This window comes from Pristis pectinata, chromosome 19 (genome assembly GCF_009764475.1).
Source record: "Pristis pectinata isolate sPriPec2 chromosome 19, sPriPec2.1.pri, whole genome shotgun sequence".
In the NCBI taxonomy this organism is placed as follows: Eukaryota; Metazoa; Chordata; class Chondrichthyes; order Rhinopristiformes; family Pristidae; genus Pristis; species Pristis pectinata.
Window position 1 is genome coordinate 40,028,254 of NC_067423.1, and position 22,799 is coordinate 40,051,052.

General features: G+C 47.3%; 1 protein-coding gene across 6 annotated transcripts in view; it reads left to right on the forward strand.

Moving 5' to 3' along the window:
- rassf8b (Ras association domain family member 8b) overlaps positions 1 to 22,696 on the forward strand; it is a 96,756-nt gene extending 74,060 nt beyond the window's left edge. For all 6 annotated transcript variants that reach the window (XM_052033789.1, XM_052033783.1, XM_052033784.1 and 3 more), the window contains 3 exons: positions 6,080 to 6,966; positions 13,187 to 13,328; positions 21,518 to 22,696. In XM_052033789.1, coding sequence (XP_051889749.1) covers positions 6,080 to 6,966; positions 13,187 to 13,328; positions 21,518 to 21,639 — 1,151 coding nt within the window. In that variant the 3' untranslated portion in view covers positions 21,640 to 22,696. The remainder of the gene's footprint in view (positions 1 to 6,079; positions 6,967 to 13,186; positions 13,329 to 21,517) is intronic.
- Positions 22,697 to 22,799: the final 103 nt, after the last annotated feature.

Here is a 22,799-nt window from a genome sequence, read left to right on the forward strand (position 1 = left end):
GGCCTGTTACCATGCTGTATCTCTTTGTGGCTGTGGCTGATTCACCTACTCCCACTTCCACTTCCCAGTAGATGACTGCATAACCTGTTTTAGGATCAGACAGCTGCCTGGAACATAATGGCTCCCCGTGTCTGCGTGGGTTTCCTCCGGGTGCTCTGGTTTCCTCCCACATTCCAAAGACGTACGGGTTAGGAAGTTGTGGGCATGCTGTGTTGGTGCCGGAAGCATGGCGACACTTGCAGGCTGGCCCCCAGAACACTCCACGCAAAAGATGTATTTCACTGTGTGTTTCGATGTACATGTGGCTAATAAAGAAATCTTAAATATTTAAAAAAAACCTGCAGATGCTGGATAATCTGCTGGGGATATCCCAGTAGGCAAGACTAGACAGCATCGGCAACAGGTTACACAGACAAATGAGCTTAATCTACTGAACACGAGACTGCGGAGGCAGGAATCTGTAGCAAAAAACAAACTACTGGAAGAACTCAGCAGGTCAGCTCTGCGGAGGTAAAGGGATCGTCGACCTTTTAGGTCGAATCCCTGCATCAGTACACAGGGTAGAGAGAGGAAAGATGGCCGGTATAGAGAAATGCAGGGGAGGTGTGAGACGGGAGCTGGTAGATGAGGGGTGGAACTGGGTTAGCAGGGGGTGACGGGCAGATGGGACCAGGTGGGGAAGGAGGGAGGGATGGGAAAGGTGAACAAAGGGAGAAAGGGGCCATGGTGGGACAGGGAGAGATGTTCAAACCATTGGGCTATAGGCTACCCTGGTGGAATACGAGGCGTTGTTCTTGTCGTCGGCGTTTGGCTTCACCCTGGCAGTGGAGAAGGCTGAGGACAGACCCGTCGGTGTGGGAACGGGGTGGGGACTTGAAATTACTTGATGCTTAACCTGATGTTAATTCCTCCTTAACTACCACATTATTTCACCCCTTTTATTCCACCCACTGCCCCCCACCCCCCGCTACCCGGACTAACTTGTTTCTCTCTGTCCCAGTTCTGATGAAGGGTCCCAGATCGGAAACATTAACTGCTTCTCTCTCCACAGACACTGCCTGACCTGCTGAGTTTTCCTAGCATCTTCCGTCTTTATTTACTGTGGGAATAAAACAGAACACACAGCAGTAAATCAGGGTTAGGGTTGTAACTTGTTGGCACATGTTTGTTAATAATGGTTGATGAGGGAAACAATTGTGTAGATGTAAACGGCTTAACGTTATAAGTCCATTGGACGGCTTTCAGTTCTAAACTTGCTGATAATCGCTTTCCTTGTGTGCTGCTTAGTAAATCGCAGAACTATGTAAATCATCTGCGTTTGGAATTGACAACTGCACTGCTAGGTTTAAAAAGTACTGATTTCGCTTCCGGGTAAGTTGGTGATGTGAAGACAATTGAAATGTGACATTATGCAAGACTTGCATTTGACAGCATTAGTAGTAACTCAGACTAGGTGAACTCCCTCCTCCTCCCCCTCCGCCTCCACACCCCACTACACCCCTCCTTCCTCCCATTAGGCAGAAGATACAGGAGCCTGAGGGCATGTACCACCAGGCTCAAGGACAGCTTCTATCCCACTGTGATAAGACTATTGAATGGTTCCCTTATACGATGAGATGGACTCTGACCTCACGATCTACCTTGTGGTGACCTTGCACCTTATTGTCTACTTGCACTGCACTCTCTCTGTAGCTGTGACACTTTACTCTGTACTGTTATTGTTTTTACCTGTACTACCTTGATGCACTCTGTACTAACTCAATGTAACTGCACTGTGTAATGAATTGACCTGTACGATCGGTTTGCAAGACAAGTTTTTTGCTGTACCTCGGTACAAGTGACAATAATAAACCAATTCCAATCTTTCAACTCTCGGTCCACCAACCACTTCTGGCCCCTATCTTCACCCTCTGTCCTGATGCAGGGTTTTGACCCCAAACATTGACAGTTCATTCCCCCCTCCCACCACCCCCCCCAACCCCCCACAGACGCTGCTCGACCCACTGAGTTCCTCCAGCAGATTGTGTGTTGCTCCAGATTCCAGCATCTGCGGTCTCTGGTGCCTCCTTAGTCACAGCTGAGTGTTTCCCAGCCACGTGAAGTGCTCTCGCTTTTGAAACATACAAAATGCAGCAATCCTCACACTGCAAGATCATTAGACATTGCAGCAAGATAAAAGACCACATTATTGGTTGTAGCGTTGTCAGTAGAGTGATGAATGTTAACTTGAACAGTGGGAGGACTTCCGTGCTTCTGAACATTCGGTTGAGTCCTTTCTCATCCTCTCCAGGAGAGCAGAGTGGGTGTCACTTCAGCGGCTGATGGGAGAGACCGAGCCCTCTGACCTTGTAGAACTCTGTGGAGTGCTGGTCTCAAGTCTCTGGAGGGAGACTAGAACCATAAGTCTCGGGCTTGGGCGAGAGCGCTATCCGTGGAACCATAGCCCATATGTGCTTAAGGCAAAACGTGAGCCAGAAGCTACCGAGAACCCTCACATTAGAAGCCACACAGGCCGTCAGTGTTAAACAAAGCTGGTGGGAGGGAGGTTTAGTGGGCAGAGAGCTATGCACCATGGGGTTCCTGTGCTGGGTCCCTTGCTTCTATGGTGCATATTGACGGCATGATGGATGACTGAGGAATTTGCAAATGCGTTGCGTGCTTGACAGCGAGGGAGGAACTGCAGGCTGCGGGAAGATATCGAGGGTCTGGTTAGGTGAGCAGAAAGTGGCAAATAGTTCACTCGGTAGAAACTGGAGAGTGTGTTTCGGAAGGGAGATAAGATCTTTATTAGTCACATGTACATCGAAACACACAGTGAAATGCATCTTTTGCGTAGAGTGTTCTGGGGGCAGCCCGCAAGTGTTGTCACGCTACTGGTGCCAACATAGCATGCCCACAACTTCCTAACCTGTACGTCTTTGGAATGTGGGAGGAAACCGGAGCACCCGGAGGAAACCCACGCAGACACAGGGAGAACGTACAAACTCCTTACAGACAGCGGCAGGAATTGAACCTGGGTCGCGGGCGCTGTAAAGCGTTACGCTAACCGCTACACTACCGTGCCATTCACTGTGTAAGGGAATACACAGCAAATGGCATAATGCATATATTGACGGCTGTGGAGGCCAAGTCATTGGGGATAAAAGGAGTGACAGAGGTGCAGGGTCAAACTCTTCCAGAACACAGTGTTTACATGTTTACTGAGGGAATCATGGTGGACAAGTTGAAAAGTAACCCAGTTACTGCTCTAACTGAAACTCAGAATCCAGTGCAAAACGCCAGGATTTCTTTCCCTCCATTTAAACAAAAACACTGGCCGTAGTAAAGTGGGGGTTGAGAGGTTCTTCAGTAGTAAGGGTCTCAAAGGTTACGGGGAGAAGGCAGGAGAGTGGGGTCGAGAGGGAAAAATAAATCAGCCACGATCGAATGGCAGAGCAGACTCGACGGGCCAAATGGCCTGATTCTGCTCCTGTGTCTTGTGGTGGGAGACAGAACCGTGAGAGGAATCTTGGAATGTACATCCATAGTTCCCTGAAATAGCAGGATGGGAAGTGAGTAGTTATGAAGACACAGGAACACTTGTTGTGTCAGCCCAGGCACAGAATGGAACAGCAGCAGGCAGCAAGCCAGAGCTGGATCCATCACTAGTTCAGCACGGCTAGAGATCTGTGTACAGAAGCTGGATCCATCACTAGTTCAGCACGGCTAGAGATCTGTGTACAGAAGCTGGATCCATCACTAGTTCAGCACGGCTAGAGATCTGTGTACAGAAGCTGGATCCATCACTAGTTCAGCACGGCTAGAGATCTGTGTACAGAAGCTGGATCCATCACTAGTTCAGCACGGCTAGAGATCTGTGTACAGAAGCTGGATCCATCACTAGTTCAGCACGGCTAGAGATCTGTGTACAGAAGCTGGATCCATCACTAGTTCAGCACGGCTAGAGATCTGTGTACAGAAGCTGGATCCATCACTAGTTCAGCACGGCTAGAGATCTGTGTACAGAAGCTGGATCCATCACTAGTTCAGCACGGCTAGAGATCTGTGTACAGAAGCTGGATCCATCACTAGTTCAGCACGGCTAGAGATCTGTGTACAGAAGCTGGATCCATCACTAGTTCAGCACGGCTAGAGATCTGTGTACAGAAGCTGGATCCATCACTAGTTCAGCACGGCTAGAGATCTGTGTACAGAAGCTGGATCCATCACTAGTTCAGCACGGCTAGAGATCTGTGTACAGAAGCTGGATCCATCACTAGTTCAGCACGGCTAGAGATCTGTGTACAGAAGCTGGATCCATCACTAGTTCAGCACGGCTAGAGATCTGTGTACAGAAGCTGGATCCATCACTAGTTCAGCACGGCTAGAGATCTGTGTACAGAAGCTGGATCCATCACTAGTTCAGCACGGCTAGAGATCTGTGTACAGAAGCTGGATCCATCACTAGTTCAGCACGGCTAGAGATCTGTGTACAGAAGCTGGATCCATCACTAGTTCAGCACGGCTAGAGATCTGTGTACAGAAGCTGGATCCATCACTAGTTCAGCACGGCTAGAGATCTGTGTACAGAAGCTGGATCCATCACTAGTTCAGCACGGCTAGAGATCTGTGTACAGAAGCTGGATCCATCACTAGTTCAGCACGGCTAGAGATCTGTGTACAGAAGCTGGATCCATCACTAGTTCAGCACGGCTAGAGATCTGTGTACAGAAGCTGGATCCATCACTAGTTCAGCACGGCTAGAGATCTGTGTACAGAAGCTGGATCCATCACTAGTTCAGCACGGCTAGAGATCTGTGTACAGAAGCTGGATCCATCACTAGTTCAGCACAGCTAGAGATCTGTGTACAGAGCTGGTCACCATGTTGCAGGAAGGATGTCATGGTGTTGGAGTGGGTGCAGAGGAGATGTTACCAGGGAATTAGTCATGGAGAAAGATGGGCTCAGCTTCGGTTGTTTGCCTTGGAACAGAGGGCACTAAGGAGAGATTTGACTGCTGTATAAAGTTACGAGAGTTCTGAGTCCGAGTGTTGTCATGTTTATTTTGTCGTACAAGTTGTGTATAATTTGTTAAATTATGTTAATCTATGTTTGTAACGTACTGTGCTGCTGCTGCAAGAAAGCTAATTTTCCTGGCGTTCGTACCCTGGGTCTGTATGCCCCTGACAATAAACTTGAAGAGGGAAGACCAATTTCCCTCAACAGCTAGGGGATGTAGACTGAAGATGATGGGCAGATGGATCCGAGGTGGGTTGGGGAGTTTTGGCATGTGCAGCATCTGGCGACAGGCTGGAACCTGGTAGCTGAAAGTCTTGGATACTGGGAAACATAGCTGTGGGAAGCACTCGTAGTGTAAAGACCAAGGGCTGGGAAGTGGGATTAGCTCAACCAGAATGGAAACAATGGGACAAAGTCAAAGTGGAGTTTATTGTCATCTGCACAAGTACGTGTATGCACAGGTGCAATGAAAAACTTACTTGCAGCATCACAGGCACATTGTATCAGATACACAACATTCACAAGAAAAACAGAAATATAAATTATGCACAATTTTTACAAGAAAAAACACAATTAGATTAAAAAAAAACGAAGTCCATTGTAGAGCAAAGAGGTCATAGTGTTGCTATACTGAGGTAGTGATTGGGGTTGTGCAGGTTGGTTCAAGAACCGAATGGTTGAAGGGAAGTAGCTGTTCCTGAACCTGGTGGTGTGGGACTTCAGGCTTCTGTACCTCCTGCCCGATGGTAGCTGCGAGAAGATGGTATGGCCCGGATGGTGGGGACCTTTGATGATGGATGTTGCCCTCTTGAGGCAGCGCCTCCTGTAGATACTACCGAAGGTGGGGAGGCATGTGCCCGTGATGTTTTGGGCTGAGCCCACTACTCTCTGCAGCTTCTTGTGTTCCTGCGCGTTCGAATTGCCGTACCAGCCCATGATGCAACCAGCCAGGATACTTTCAAATGAAATTCTGTGCCATACGGTTTCAGGACCTGCTGCAAAAGTATTGTTGAAATTTACCAATGAAGTCAAAAATGACCTGGAATATTTTTAATGTCTTCCGATTGTTGTGTTTTTACAGGAAGAACCGGCCGATACACTCTCATCGAGAAATGGAGAGAGACAGAGCGCCACCTAGCACCACATGAGAATCCGCTGATTGCCCTGAATAAGTGGGGACAGTATGCCAGTGACGTGCATTTAATCCTACGCCGTACGGGCCCTTCTCTGAGCGAGCGGCCTACATCAGACACCGTCAGCCGCGTGCCTGAGAGAACTTTGTACAGGCAAAGCCTGCCGCCCTTGGCTAAGCTGAGACCCCAGAACGACAGATCGTTAAGGAGGAAGGAGCCCAAAAGAAAGTCCTTGACTTTTACCGGGGGCCCGAAAGGGTTCATTGACGTTTTTGGGAAGTGTACAGACTTGGAGGTGAAGCACCAGAGTCTCGCCAGCAGGGCCTCCGTGGAGGAGTTCAGGAAAGTGGTCCATCTGCAGAAAGAGAAGCTTCACACTCTGCAGAGGCAGCTGGAGTCCAATCGGGCGGAGATGAAGTACTGGGAGGGAAAGGCGGGCTTCAGGTTCGAGGAGGAAGTCCTGAGGTTGGAACAAAGGATCAAGAAGAATGAAATAGAGATCGAGGAGGAGGAGTTCTGGGAGAACGAGTGGCAGATAGAGCAGGAAAATGAGAAGCAGCTGAAGGAGCAGCTGGGGGAGGTGAGACTCCGGATCAGGGACTGCGAGGAGAAGCTGAGGGACTACACGCAGAAAATCCAGAAGATCGAGAACGGCATTGAAACGGAGAAGCTGCAGCAGGAGCTCCGCGGGTCACAGGTCAATGAGGAAGAGGTTAAAGGGAATCTTATTAAGATCAGGAAGGACATTGAGCTCAAGCATCAGCATAGCACGAGGCTGCAGAATAGCCTGAGGGCTGTGGAAAGGACTTTGGGACAAGCCAACAAAAAGCTTCAGGTAACAAGAGCGATAAATGATCGTACAAACCGCGCCGGTAATAATGTGTAGCTATCACAATAGGAGTTGCGTCCGTACTTCCGAGCAACGTGGGAGACCATTCAGCCCATCAGATCCATGCCAGCTCGCAGAGCAGTCCCATTCACCCCTCTCCTAATTTTTCCCGTGACCCATTCTCCCCACATTCACATCAGCTCCACCTGGATTCTACATCTACGCACTAGGGCCAATATACAGTGGTCAATTAATCCACCTATCCATGTGTCTTTGGGACGTGGGAGGAAACCGGAGCACCGCATAGTCACAGGGAGAACGCGCAAACTCCATGCGGACAGCGCCGGAGGTCGGGATTGAACCCGGGTCTCCGGCACCGTGAGATGGCGGCTCTACCAGCTGCGCCACTAGTGAATGGGCACATTTCCTGAAAACATGGGTTACAATAACTTTAGTCATTTCTACCATACTCACCTGCTGATGTGGTGAGGAGCTGGGAGGGTGTGGGACAAGACGGTACAGCCTTAAGATGGCGTACACTCCAGGGGAATCTGAACAGGAGGTACGGCAACACTGGATTCTTTGTGACGTATTTTTGGTGCATTTATTAATCCATCCCTCCAACTACAGTGAGCTCACTTCATAGGACAGTCTGCTTGCGTTGGAGCACTTGGGACTGACAGGATTCCCTCCCTGACGGACAGTCGTGAACCAGTTGGGTTTTTAATGAAAATCAGACAAAGCGCAAATGCTGGAAATCAGGAGGTCAAAGCACAAGTTCTGAAAACACTTAGCAGTTCGGACAGCATCTGTAAAAGGAGAAATAGAGTTAACGTTTCGGGTTGAAGACCCTTCTTCACCGAGGTCTTCAGTCTGAACCGTGAACCGTTTCTCTCCCTCCACAGATGCTGCCTGACCTGCTGAGTGTTCCCGGCACTTTGTTTCGATTTCAGTTTTCCAGCATCTGCAGTTGTTTGGCCTTAATGGTAAATTTTCCTTTCCAAAAGCAACACAGATAGAATGAAAAACACGACGACGCTGGAGGAACTCAGCAGGCCAGGCAGCATCTGTGGGGGAAAAGCAGGCGGTCAACGTTTCGGGTCAGGACCCTTCTTCAGGACTGAAGATAGGAAAAGGGGAAGCCCAGTATATAGGGGGGATAAGCAGAGCAGTGATGGGTGGACAGAAGAGGGGATGTGGGGTGGGCACAGGGTGGTGATAGGTAGATGCAGGTAAGAGATGGTGATAGGCAGGTGCGGGGGAGGAGGGGAGAGCAGATCCACCGGGGGATGGGTCACAGGTGAGAGAGAGGGGGGGAGAAAAAGGCTAGAAAGGGTAGAAGAGAAGAAGCATGGTGGGGGGGGGGAGGTGTGGGCAAGCGGGGAGGGGATTACCTAAAGTGGGAGAATTCAATGTTCAACTTGCGTACAATGAGAGTCTTCAGAATGTAGGTTGAGGCTGGTCAACCTTTCAGTCTGCTCCACAGGTCAAGTGCGTCTCTACCTTAACGCCTTTTAACCAGTTGGGTTACGTACGGCTAGTTCTGTTATAACGCGATAGTTATGTTCCTAAGAAACACCTTTATAGAAAGTCGTGTTAAAGCACAACAGGCTGTAGCTGCCTTCAAAGCACAGATTTACACAGGATTGTGTTTGCACTATAACTAATGCAGGCTGTGTAATGCGGGTAGTGTTCTCTAATCCATCATTCATGTTATGGAGACGTGTGTTACAGCAGAACTACCTGTATTCCGTTGTATTCTAACGTAACACCAATCTATGGCTCCTGTAAGGAGTTTTCCATTGGAGGCTGTTTGCCCAGGCTGCATTTCGTCGAATGAGGTTTGTGTTCCCACTTGGTGTTTTAGATCCCTCACTACCCTGCACTTACCCATGGGACCCACAAGGCTGATTTCCCCCCCTCTTCCCCCCCTCTTCCCCCCCTCTTCCCCCCCTCTTCCCCCCCTCTTCCCCCCCCCTTCCCCCCCCCTTCCCCCCTTCTTCCCCCCTTCTTCCCCCCCTCTTCCCCCCCTCTTCCCCCCACCCCACGTGCTGCTGCATAGTGGTTTGGGCAAATAGTGTGGAGTAGTTCAGGAGGAACCGGATAAGTACATGTGGGGAAAGCAGGGTTGAGGTGGATAAGAACACAAGAAATAGGAGCAGGAGTCGGGCCACCTGGCCCGTCGAGCCTGCTCCGCCATTCAATAAGATCATGGCTGATCTGGTCGTGGACTCAGCTCAACCTACCTGCCTTTTCCCCATAACCCTTAATTCCCCGACTATGCAAAAATCTAACTGTGTCTTAAATATATTTAATAAGGTAGCCTCTACTGCTTCTCTGGCCAGAGAATTCCGCAGATTCACTACTTTCTGGGAAAAGTAGTTTCTCCTCATCTCCGTCCTAAATCTATTCCCCCGAATCTGGAGGCTAAGTCCTCTAGTTCTAGTCTCACTTACCAGTGGAGATGACCTTCCTGCCTCTATCTTATCTATCCCTTTCATAATTTTATATGTTTCTATAAGATCCCCTCTCATTCTTCGGAATTCCAGCAAGTATAGTCCGAAGTGACTCAATCTCTCCTCGTAGGCTAACCCCCTCATCTCCGGAATCAACCTGGTGAACCTCCTCTGCACCGCCTCCAAAGCTAGTATATCCTTCCTCAAGTAAGGAGACCAGAACTGCACGCAGTACTCCAGGTGTGGCCTCACCAGTTCCCTGTACAGTTGCAGCATAACCTCCCTGCTCTTAAACTCAATCCCTCCAGCAATGAAGGCCAACGGTCCATTTGCCTTCTTGATGACCTGTGTTATCACCTGGATCAAGTGTGGGGAGCGGTCTCCCTGCATTGACCTATCGAGCCGAATAGCCAGTCAATGCAAAATCATGCTCATAGTTTTTTCCATATGTGATGAGATTGGAGGCAAGCTGCTCTCGATGAAGGTGGACATTGGTCACACATAAACCCCAAATACAGTAAAGCTATTCATTAGAACTGGTGACACAGTTGAGGTGACGTTAACAGAGCGGTTTAAGGCCACACTTCAATATAATTCACCTCTTTGTAATTTAATTTCCATCTTAACATAAAATGAGTACAAGGACTTGTGGAGTTGACATGTATTGTACTTGGGCCACTTACTGTAACTCATTTGGACCTTTGGGTGTGTTGATCCAATCATCATCTCAAATATCAATTGTTATTTTCTCCATCACTCTCTTCCCTCCGTCATACGGTACATCTGAAGCTAATATCCATACAAGTTGTAACCCGTGAGTATATAACTCACTAGTTGTACCTCACTGAATGACACATCTCGGTCTTCAATATATATAGTAGGCAACACCTTTGAGAGAGTTGGCTTGAATTTATATCAACATGATCAGCAAATTGGTCTGGAGAAGAATGTTAACTTAGAATTTGCAGTCAGAGGCAAACTATTCCTTATCACAGCTGACCATTAGGAAAGGATTGGACTTACAGGGAGATCTTGGGGTCCATGTCTGTAGATCCCTCAAAGTTGCCGTGCAGGTTGATAGGGTTGTTAAGAGGGCATATGGTGTGTTGGCCTTCATTAGTTGGGGGATTGAGTTCAAGATCCGTGAGGTAACATTGCAGCTCTACAAAACTCTAGTTAGATCACATTTAGAGTATTGTGTTCAGTTCTGGTCTCCTCATTATAGGAAGGATGTGGAAGCTTCAGAGAGGGTTTAGAGGAGCTTTACCAGGATGCTGCTTGGAATAGAGAACATGTCTTATGATGAAAGGTTGAGTGAGCTAGGGCTTTACTCTTTGGAGCAACGCAGGATGAGAGGCGACTTGATAGAGGTGTATAAGATTATTGGGGGCATAAATAGAGTGGACAGCCAGCACCTTTTCCCCAGGGCAGTAATAGCCAATGCCAGAGGACATCAGTTTGAGGTCAGAGGAGGAAGGTTTAGGGGAGATGTCAGAGGTAGGTTTTTTTACACAGAGAGTGGTGGATGCCTGGAATGCACTGCCTGGGGTGGTGATGGAGGCTGATACAATAGGAACATTTCAAAGACTCTTGGATAGGCACATGGATGTAAGAAAAATGGAGGGTTATGGGCTATGTAGAAGGGAAGGGTTAGATTGATCATGGGGTAGGTTTATATAGGTCGGCACAACGTTGTGGGCCGAGGGCCTGTACTGTGCTGTTATGTTCTATGTTACCTTGTGCCGATCTCCTGAGGTCAGCTGGCAGGATCTGCCAGGTGCAAATTCTGTCACCGGAGGAGGACTGGAGTGGGGAAGAAGTGGTGAAGGGCAGAACACGGCCAATTCATGAAACAGCTGGGGAAAACCTTGACAGCTGGCTCGACCATGCCCACATGCTTGGCAGGCTGACAAAACGGTCAAAGCACCCTGAAGAAGAATATTCAAGAACTATTCCAAACAAAGTTTAAAAATTATCAAAATGTTAAACATTGAAGAACATTTATGTATTTATTGCTTAAATAAATTTAAAATAAGGAATAATCAGCTGAAACTTGCCTGAGTCCCCCTTTGCTCTCCCTCTCCATTTGAGTGGATGGAGACACCATTCCTTCCCCAGATCTAGCCCGGAATGGATTCCCCGCAGGGAGTTCTGGTGAACTGCTGCATCTGTCACTGGGAGGAGTGCCTTTGGGGGGAAAAGGCTGCCAGTAATTTCCATTCCTGTGTACGTACACCACAATCCCAAGCCACACCTCTCTTGATGCTTAAGAGGACTGGAATATATTTAAGTAAGCAAGGTCCTTGCACTTCACAGCACCCACTGCTGACAACAAGTCTCACTCAGACCCTACCGAGAAGAGCTGTCGGCAGTGACGAGTATCAGTGACTGACAGAGCTGTTTAAGACTACACTTCACTTTAATTCCCATTGAACTGAGGTGAATACTGAATATATTCTACCTGCATTTGACTTAGGCTGCTCATTGTAACTGCATCTTGCCTTCATTCCTGCAGTTATGTTAGTGACAATTTTGTTGTCGGTCAGTGTACACGTATTCCACAGTGCGATTTGATTCCTGAAATCATTCAGCACAGAGGCAGGCCCTTCAGCCCACTGAGTCCATGCCAACCCACTTGCACTACTCCTCTACATTTATTCTTCCCCACGTTCCCATCAACTCTCCCTCGATTCTACCTGTCATCTATACGCAGGGCAACTCAAAGTGGCCAGTTAGCCCACAATTAGGATGCGGGAGGAAACCAGAGCACTCGGAGGAAACCCAGGCAGTCTCTGGGAGAATGTGCACAACCCCACACAAACAGCACCGGAGGTCAGGATTGAACCCGGGTCACTGGAGCTGCAAGGGACAAATTCTGCTCGCTGTACTAGTCTGCCACCCGACTGTGATCCTTTGTTGGAAGCTTGCACAGTTTTGGTCCCCTTGCCTTTAAAAAAAGGATTTACTTACCCTCCCTGAGGGAGTGCAGTGAGGATTCATTAGCCTGGTTCTAGGGATGGTGGGTTTGCCTATGAGCAGAAATGGAGTAGATCAGTCAAGGCTCCAATGCACAGGATCGCAAGAGGCTGCAGAGGGTTGTAGACTCAGCTAGCTCCATCACTGGCACAACCCTCCCCGGCATCGAGGATGTCTTCAAGAGGCAGTGCCTCAAGAAGGCGGCATCCATCGTTAAGGACCCCCACCACCCGGGACATGCCCTCTTCTCGTTACTACCATCGGGGACGAGGTACAGGAGCCTGAAGACCCACACTAAACGTTTCAGGAACAGCTTCTTCCCCTTCGCCATCAGATTTCCGAATGGTCCATGAACCCATGAATGCTACCTTATTGTTCCTTTTCTTTTGCACTATTTATTTATTTTGAAATTTATAGGTTTTTTTTGTCTTTGCACTGCAGTGCTGCCGTAAAACAACAAACTTTACGTCACATAAGTCAGTGATAATAAACCTGATTCTGATTATTCTCCAGAGTTTCGATGAACAGGAGATCTCATTGAAGTTTACAATATTATAGGGATTGACGAGGAGGATGCTCACTTTGGCTGAAGAATTAGTTTCAGAGTAAAGGGTAATTTGTAAAATAACAACGTGCAAATAAGCCCGTTTGGTTACTGTCATTTTTAGAGTTTGGTTTGCAAGGGAAGTTGGTAACTGGAGTAATCAAGGGGTAATGTTTGCCTAATTGTTTTTTTTTCCTGTTATTTTCACGTATACTTTCCAATAGTTATTGAAGTCTGTCTGACCCAACAGGAGAAGGAGCTGGAGCTGGAGCAGCTGACCAAGGAGCTGAGACAAGTCAATCTGCAGCAGTTCATCCAGCAGACGGGAACCAAGGTCACGGTACTGCCCGCTGAGCCGACAGAGGAAGAGCTGCCTCCACCCCAGGAGAAGGGTAAGTTGGGCAGGCGCGGTGGTGTAGCGGTCAGCGTGACACTATTGCAGCGCCAGCGACCCGGGTTCAATTCCGGCCGCTGCTGGAAGGAGTTTGTACGTTCTCCCCGTGTCTGCGTGGGTTTCCTCCGAGTGCTCCGGTTTCCTCCCACATTCCAAAGACGTACGGGTTAGGAAGTTGTGGGCATGCTAAGTTGGTGCCAGAAGCGTGGCGACACTTGTGGGCTGCCCCCCGAACACTCTGTGCAAAAGATACATTTCACTGTGTGTTTCGATGTACATGTGACTAATAAAGAAATCTTATTGTCACATATACCAAGGTACAGTGAAAAACAGTTTTGCATGCCATCCATACAGGTCATTTCATCACATCAGTACATCGAAGTAGTACAAGGGAACAGCAATAAGAGAATGCAGAATAAAGTGTTACAGTTACAGAGAAAGAGCAGTGCAGGCAGGTGCAAGGCCACGACTAGGTAGATTGTGAGGTCAAGAGTTCATCTTATCATACTAGGGGACTGTTCAATAGTCTTAGAAGCTGTCCTTGAGTCTGGTGGTACGAGATTTCAGGCTTTTGTATCTTCTGCCCAATGGGAGGGGGTGAGAAGAGAGAATGTCAGGGGTGGGAGGGGTCTTTGATTATGCTGGCTGCTTTACCGAGGCAGCGACAAGTGTAGACAGAGTCCATGGAGGGGAGGCTGGTTTCCGTGACGCGCTGGGCTGTGTCCACAACTCTCTGCAGTTTCTTGTGGTCTCAGGCAGAGCAGTTGCCGTACCAAGCCGTGATGCATCCGGATAGGATGCTTTCTATGGTGCGTTGATAAAAGTTGGTGAGTGTCATCAGGGAAATGCTGAATTTCTTTAGCCTCCTGAGGAAGTAGAGGTCAGGCCCAGCCTATCTCAGTTCCTTCTGTTCTAATTACAATACCCAGCCCAACTAGTAGCCATATCCCCACTTATTCTTATGACCAGCGGTTGAAGTCAAGTTTATGGTCATCTGCGTAAGTACATGTGAGCACGGGTGCAATGGAAAACTTACTTGCAGCAGCATCACAGGCAGAGAGCATCATATAAGCAGCATTCACAAGAAAATCATCAATTAAACATAAATTAAACAAGAAAGAACACAATTAGAACACAAAAGCAAAGTAAAATTGTAGTGCAAAGTGATCAAAGTGGTTATGTTGCAGCTTTGTAAACCTCTGATTAAGCCGCATCTGGAGTATTGCATTCAATTCTGGTCGCCCCATTACAGGAAGGATGTGGAGGCTTTGGAGAGGGTGCAGAAGAGGTCAACCAGGATGCTGCCTGGATTAGAGGGCTGGTGCTAAAAGGAGAGGTTGGACAAACTTGGGTTGTTCTCTCTGGAGCGGTGGAGGCTGAGGGGAGATCTGATAGAGGTTTATAAGATTACAAGAGGCATAGATAGAGTAGACAGCTGGTATCTTTTTCCCAGGGTCAAAATGTCTAATACTAGAGGGCATCCATTTAAGGTGAGGGGGAAAGTTCAAAGGGGATGTGCAGGGCAAGTTTTTTTACACAGAGTGTGGCGGGTGCCTGGAACGGGCTGTCGGGGGTGGTGGTGGAGGCAGATACGATAGAGGAATTTAAGAGGTCCTTATTCATGTGCTCTTATTACAGGCACATGAATATGCAGAGAATGGAGGGATATGGACCATGTGCAGGCAGAAGGGATTAGTTTAGTTAGGTGTTTAATTACTAGTTTAATTAGCTTGGCAGAACATTGTGGGCTGAAGGGCCTGTTCCTGTGCTGTACTCTTCTGTGTTATTACAAGAAAGAACACAATTAGAACAAAAAAAATAAGTGCATTGTAGGTCAAAGTGGTCATAGCGTTGCTGTACTGAGGCAGTGATTGGGGTTGTGCAGGTTGGTTCAAGAACCGAATGGTTGAAGGGAAGTAGCTGTTCCTGAACCTGGTGGTGTGGGGCTTCAGGCTTCTGTACCTCCTGCTGATGGTAGCTGCGAGAAGATGGCACGGCCCGGATAGTGGGGATCTTTGATGATGGATGTTGCCTTCCTGAGGCAGCGCCTCCTGTAGATACTCCCGATGGTGGGGAGGGGTGTGCCTGTGATGTATTGGGCAGAGTCCACTACTCTCTGCAGCTTCGTACACTGTGTTCTAATCCCATGTGTTCCCATATCCAACGGTCCTCTCTGGCTTCAGTCATCTCTCTGCTGGGAAAGTTTGAAGTGATATTCCAACCTCCTATAAAGTACAGGAATAAGGAAGGCATAGTGCCATTACACAGGGCCTTGTGAGACCCCGCATGGAATATTGTGTACAGTTTGGTCTCATTGTACAGTAAATCTCCAATAATCCACGGGAGTTTGGTGCCAGACCAGCAGATTTTCTTGACTGTTGGATGTTAATCCTAGTAATACACAAACACAAGTTTAATTCACTTTTTTTTAAGATGTTATACAGTGTAGTATGATAAATTTTCCAGTGGACCCAGTGAGTTTAAAAGGAGCGTGGGAGCCAGGGCCCCGGGGAGTTTAAAGGGAGCGTGGGAGCCAGGACCCAGGGGAGTTTAAAGGGAGCGTGGGAGCCAGGACCCAGGGGAGTTTAAAGGGAGCGTGGGAGCCAGGGCCCCGGGGAGTTTAACGAACGAGAGTAGGCACCAAGTGAGTTTGAAGGGAGTGCGGGAACCAGAGTCGGGTGAGTCAGATGGTAACGTTGGGATTTTCGGACACTGGGAAAGCAGGTTGTCAGAGTTTTACTGTACTTTCCGCCAGTGCAGTGGCAGTTCACTCGATGGGTTCCAGAGATGGTGGGTTTGGCAGCTGGGCAGAGATTGAGTGGACTGTATCTGTCAGTGAGAGGGGACGTCATCGAAACTCTCAAAAATGTGGAAGGTTGGATGCAGGGAGGATGTCTCCCTTGGCTGAGGAGTCTAGGACCAGCAGGCACAATAGTGTAGTGGTTAGTGTAACGCTACTACAGCGCCAGTGACCCAGGTTCAATTCCAGCTGCTGTCTGTAAGGAGTGTGTACGTTCTCCCCGTGTCTGCGTGGGTTTCTTCCAGGTGCTCCGGTTTCCTCCCACATTCCAAAGACGTACAGGTGGGCGTGCTATGTTGGTGCCGGAAACATGGCGACACTTGCAGGCTGCCCCCAGAACATTCTACGCAAAAGATGCATTTCACTGTGTGTCCAGATGTACACGTGACGAATAAAGATACCTTATCTTAGGAGTCATTGTCTCGGGACACAGGGTAGGCCATTGAGGACTGAGATGAGGAGCTGCTACTTCAAGCAGAGGGTGGTGAATGGTTGGCATTGGTTTCCCCAGGGGGCTGTGGAGATGCGGTCACTGAGTTCATTCAGAACAGAGATTTATAGATCTTGAGGGAATCAAAAGATTGTGCTGGAAAATGGTGCCAAGCTAAATCAGCCACGATCTCGATGCATGCTTGGTGTCATATGGCTGACTGCTGTTTCTTAAAGTAAAATCATCTTCAATGTCCTAAATCTTTCGCACTTAATCTAATAGCACTGTCTTCCTGGAAATGATCTGTTTCTTATTGCATCTCTTTAAACACCTCTGTGAAGTCTCTTCTTGCACCCTCCTGCATTTTAAATGAAACCGCTCCGGTTTTTCAAGCCTTTCTTCATATTTGTCTTGTTTCTTGCCAGGCGTCGTTTGACGCCTGAGGTGTATCTGCCTTATCTAGCTACTGTTGAAAGGCATCTTTTCAACCCACCCCTTCCTGTGGTAGCAAGTTCCAAAATCTCACCGTTGTCTGGCTAAGGACGATTTGTGTTTATCCTGAATTGTTCCATCGGATTTAGTTAGTTATTAGTAACTAACTTGTCAAGCCCTTCCATAAATGCCAAGGCAGCCATAAATCTGCATCCTGGTCCTGTTTGTGAGCTTTAAATAACTTCTGGAACTAATAGTTTACACTGAGGACGTAAGGGCGCTTTGTGTGATTTACTGGTTAAGGGTGCTTAAGGTTGTGCCTTGAGCTTAGTTTTGAGTGGAGGAAACAGGGCTCAAGCGAAGGAAAGGAGTAGGTTTTGGAAAATAAGCAGAATGGGAGAGGAAGGAAGAATGTTTTGAAAGTGAAGGTTATTATCGTTTCCTATGATTGTTGTTTTAACTTTTGCTACAAGCTTTTCTTCCTTCTTGAGAGAGGGACGGCACCGTAAATGGTAGGACCACGAGAGTGTGGTAAGGGTGAGGTTGTATAAGACATTGGTGAGGCCAAATTTGGAGTATTGCATGCAGTTGTGGTCACCTAACTATAGGAAGGATATCAGATTGAAAGAGTGCAGAGGAGATTTACTAGAATGTTGCCGGGTCTTCAGGAGTTGAGTTACAGGGAAAGATTGAACAGGTTAGTACTTTATTCTTTGGAGCGCAGAAGAATGAGGGGAGATTTGATAGAGATTTACAAAATTCTGAGGGGTATAGACAGAGTTAATGCGAATAGGCTCTTTCCACCTAGATTAGGAGAGATAAGTACGAGAGGACATGGCTTTAGGGTGAAAGGGGAAAGGTTTAGGGGGAACTTCTTCACTCAAAGAGTGGTGGAAGTATGGAACAGGGTGCCATCTGATGTGGTAAATGCAGGCTCACTCTTGAGTTTTAAGAATAAATTGGATAGATACATGGATGGGAGTGGTCTGGAGGGTTATGGACTGGGTGCAGGTAAATGGGACTAGCGGGATAACGTTTTGGCACAGACTAGAAGGGCCGAATTGCCTGTTTTTCTGTGCTGTAGTGTTCTATGGTACAGGGACATCAGAGGCAGTGAAGAAGGTGTTTGGCACGCTGGCCTTCAGTCAGGGCATTGAGTACAGGAGTTGGGATGCGATGTTGCAACTGTACAAGTCGTTGGTGAGACCACACATGGAGTATAGTGTGCAGTTCTGGTCGCCTAGCTACAGGAAGGATGCCATTTAGCTGGAAAGGGCGTAGAAAAGATTCACGAGGATGTTGCTGGAACTAAAGGGCTTGAGTTATAAGAGACCGGATAGGCTGGGACTTTTTTCTTGGAGTATAAGAGGCTGAGGGGTGACCTTGTAGAGGTTTATAAAACCATGAGGGGCTAGATAAAATGGACAATCTTTTTCCTAGGGTAGGGAAATCTAAAACTAGAGAATAGTGGGTATCTTCATCTAGAGAATAGTGGTGTTCCACAGGGATCTGTTCTGGGACCCTTGCTTCTTGTGATTTTTTTATAGGTGACTTGGATGAAGAAGTAGAAGGGTGAGTTGGTAAGTTTGCAGATGACACGAAGGTTGGTGGTGTAGTCAATAGTGCAGAAGGTTGTCGTAGGTTGCAATGGGTTATTGACAGGATGCAGAGCAGATGGTGTTCAATCCAGAGAAATGTGAAGTGATACACTTTGGAATATCTAACTTAAAGGCAGAGGACATAGTTAATGACAGGATTCTTAGCAGCGTGGAGGGACAGAGGGATCTTGGGGTTCTAGTATATAGATCCCTCAAAGTGGCTGCACAGGTTGATAGTGCGGTTAAAAAGGCGTATGGTGTGCTGGCCTTTGATAGACGGATTGAGTTCAAGAGCAGAGGTAATGTTGCAGCTCTAAGACCCTGTTTAAACCACGTCTGCAATATTGTGTTCAGTTCTGGTCCTCTCACTATGGGAAGGATGTGGAAGCTTTGGAGAGGGTGCAGAGGAGATTTACAAGGATGCCTCCTGGAATGGAGAACATGTCTTATGAGGAGAGGCTGAGCAAGTTAGGGCTTCTCTCCTTGGAGAGACAGAGGCTGAGAGGAGACTTGATAGAGGTGTATAAGATTATGAGAGGCACAGACAGAGTGGACAGCCAGCATCTTTTCCCCAAGGCAGCAGTAGTCAATACTAGAGGTCACCCGTTTAAGGTGCGTGGAGGAAAGTTCAGGGGAGATGTCAGAGGTAGGTTTTTTATACAGAGAGTGGTGGGTGCCTGGAATGTGCTGCCGGGGGTGGTGGGGTCAGATACAAAAGGGTCATTTAAGGGACTATTAGATAGGCACATGGCTGAAGGAAAAATAGAGGGTTATGGGAGGTGGAGAGGGGGATAGATTGAATGGGGATAAGGTTTATACAGGTCGGCACAACATCATGGGCCGAAGGGCCCGTACTGTGCTGTACTGTTGGATGTTCTGTGTAATATGGATTTGAGGTGAGAGGGGAAAGGTTTAAAAGGGACCCAAAGGGAAACTTCTTCACACAGAGGGTGGTGGGTACAGTATATGGAACGAGCTACCAGAGGAAGCTGTAGAGCCATACAATGTTTAAAAGACGCTTGGACAGGTGCATGGATAGGAAAGTCTGAGAGGGATATGGGCCAAACGCAGGCAAGTGGGACTGGCTCAGGTAGACATCTCGTCAGCAAGATGCAAGGGCCTGTTCCCGTGCTGTGTGACTCTGTGACTCAGTGATTGCCTTGTGAGCAAGTTTGAGGAATATTCCCAGATACTTGCCATTTAGAAAGAATGGTTAAAAATGGAAATAGAGGGGATTAACGTTAATCTAAAAAAAAGGGAAGAATCATAAAAAGATAAAATTAATGTGCTATATGACAATGCATAAGAATTTGTAACAAATTACCTGAGTCTAATGGACACAATTGGTTTTGATCCAGTATTCATAACAAGGCTGTGGTACATTGGACGGGAAAGATCCAGACACTGGCAAATAGGACTAGCTCGGATAGACATCTTGGTCAGCATGGACGAGTTGGGCCAAAGGGCCTGTTTCCGTGCTGTATAACTCAATGATTCTGTGACTGTCTGTAATTGCATTATCAGCAAGGCTGAGAAATGGTCTGGGGTACTTGCCATCAAGAAAGAATGGTTAAAAATGGAAATAGAAGAGGTGAAAGTTAATAATAAAGGATGATCTTAGACCAATCACCAGACTATATTAATGACACCTGACTAGACAGGGTGTAACAATTTGCTGATTACACAAAGCCGGGTGGGAATGTGAGCTGTGAGGAGAGTGCAAGGGGATTTGGAGCAAGTTACATAAATGGGCAAGAAGTAGGCTGATGTACAATGTGGAAAATGTGATGTCATGCACTTTTGGGGGAAAAAGAATTGAAAAACAGAATATTTTTCAAACAGGGAGAAAGTTGTAGAAGTTGGTGTTAGAGGGATCCTGGTGTACTGGTTCAGGAGACACAGAAATTAAACAAGTGGAGTTTATTGTCATGTGCACAAGTACGGTGAGGTACAGGTACAATGAAAAACTGGCTTGCAGCAGCATCACAGGCAGGTAGGTACAGACAACACACAATGCAACACGGTGAAGAAAATGACTTCAAAACAAAACATTGGTGCAGAAAGACTCAATCGGTGAGAAGTCCGTGGTAGTGCAAGAGGTGGTCCGTAGTGTTCCGTTGCTGAGGTAGGGTTGTGCAGGTCGGTTCAAGAACCTGATGGCTGAAGGGAAGTAGCTGTTCCTGAACCTGGTGGTGTGGGACCTCAGGCTTCTGTATCTCCTGCCTGACGGTAGCAGCGAGAAGATGGCATGGCCTGGATGGTGGGGATCTTTGATGATAGATGCCGCCTTCTTGAGGCGGCACCTCCTGTAGATGCTGTAGACCAGGCTGTAATGCAACCAGTCAGGATACTTTCAACAGTGCATCTGTCGAAGTTTGTTAGAATATTTGGTGACATGCCAAATCTCCTTAAGCTTCTAAGAAAGTATAGACGCTGGCGCGCCTTCCTTACGATTGCATCTACGTGCTGGGCCCAGGAGCAACCAGGTACAGAAAGCAGTTGACAAGGAAATCACCTTTTATCCATTTCCCTGGCTATTGAACCCACCCCGTCCCCCTTTATTCACCTAGAGTGCTCATGATTATGTGCAGCTCAATTAAATAAATACCTTTTAGCTTTATGTACAGATGACCAATCTCTAGCCTTTGGTTTTAAGGATGTAATCCAACATGAAGGTTTGATTTAAGATCTGGAGCAAGGTTGCAGAGGGAGTTGCAGAGCTCACTGCCCACCACAGGGGGGTGCCCTAGTTCACATTGGTGACACCAATCGGTGTGGACCAAGCAGTTCCAGGCTAGTGTGAACAAGTTAGGGTCCTAGAGCAAATAAAGGTTTGTGCCAGGTTTAACAATGGATGTTTATGTTATGAAATCATCAGCTGTAAGCTGAATTTTTTTTTGTAATGAGTTGTTTCTCCCCTCCTGCAGGTTCCCTGACTTCAACGGGTTCCCTGAAGTGTCCTACCTCAGCACGACAGCTGCCCAGCAACCTAAGAATTCTGCAGAATCCGCTGATTTCGGGCTTTAACCCGGAAGGCATCTACGTGTAACTGTGTAACTCCCAGCCATGAAGCCACCAGGAGAGGTTCAGAAGTTGCTGATACCCACTAATTTTGTTAAGTTTGTTGATCTTGTGCCTTGTCCGAACCCTGTAATCACCTAGTCACAGGCGCTGGGCTGGGGACAGACAGACAAACGGGCATGGGCTCCTGTGCAAAGTCGTCCAGTGTTGCTGTTTCCACCACACACAATGTCGGTTCTGCTGAAGTCTCGAGCTTCAAGTTCGGAAAAATAGGCAGAAGATATTTTGGGGACTTGGCATTTGTTCATCTGAAGGCTTTTTCTAAACAAAAACCTGGTTCAATTTAATTTGGACTTCTCATTTCTTCTCTTCCTCCCTCCCTCAAAAATAAAATGGCCCAGTAATAACGGTGGTAAATTCCTGTCAGTATTTTCAAAATTAGGTCACTTTTTTCTCCCCCAGAGCATCGTCTGTGTGTCCAGACGATGGGAAGAAGATGCACATCTTGACTGGGATGCACATAACCTGTTTTGTGAAGCTTCTTCCATGTACACTCAAAATCACGGTGAAAATGCACTTCACAGGAAGGCTTTTCTTTCAATAAAACACTGGGAATCTCTAAGGCCCAGTTCCAAAATGCCAAACACTAACATAATTTTCAGACATTGGCTTTTGAAGTTTGCATTGCACTGTTTGTGACTTGTAAGTGAGGGCTGATCCCTGCTTTGCTGCTGGTTTTTCTGCTACTTCAGTGGATGGATAGAAAGAACCTCCTGTCTGACCCAGTCACCGCCAGAGAGCCAGCAATGGAATTAGTTAATAATGAAAATGAACTTCCAACCTCGTTATAACTGTTGATTCAAAGCCCAGCAGATTGCAACAAGCCAGAAAAATCAGACTTTCAGAAGGATGAGTAGGAACAATGAGCAGTGTTGAGAAGGTCATGTATATTTTATATATTTCAGTGAATCCAAAATAGAATGTGGCTGTCACATTTGGGGGAATTATTGTACTGGCCAAGGCTGGGGGGACTTACCCGATTCTGAGTGTATTATGTATATAGTAAATAAAATATTTAGATCTTATTTTTTGGCTTCACCAGTGTATATGGGTATGTAAAATTAATATAAGATTCAGTTTAATAGCATTACTTTTATATTATACCAAGTGCCAATTTGACGTATGCAC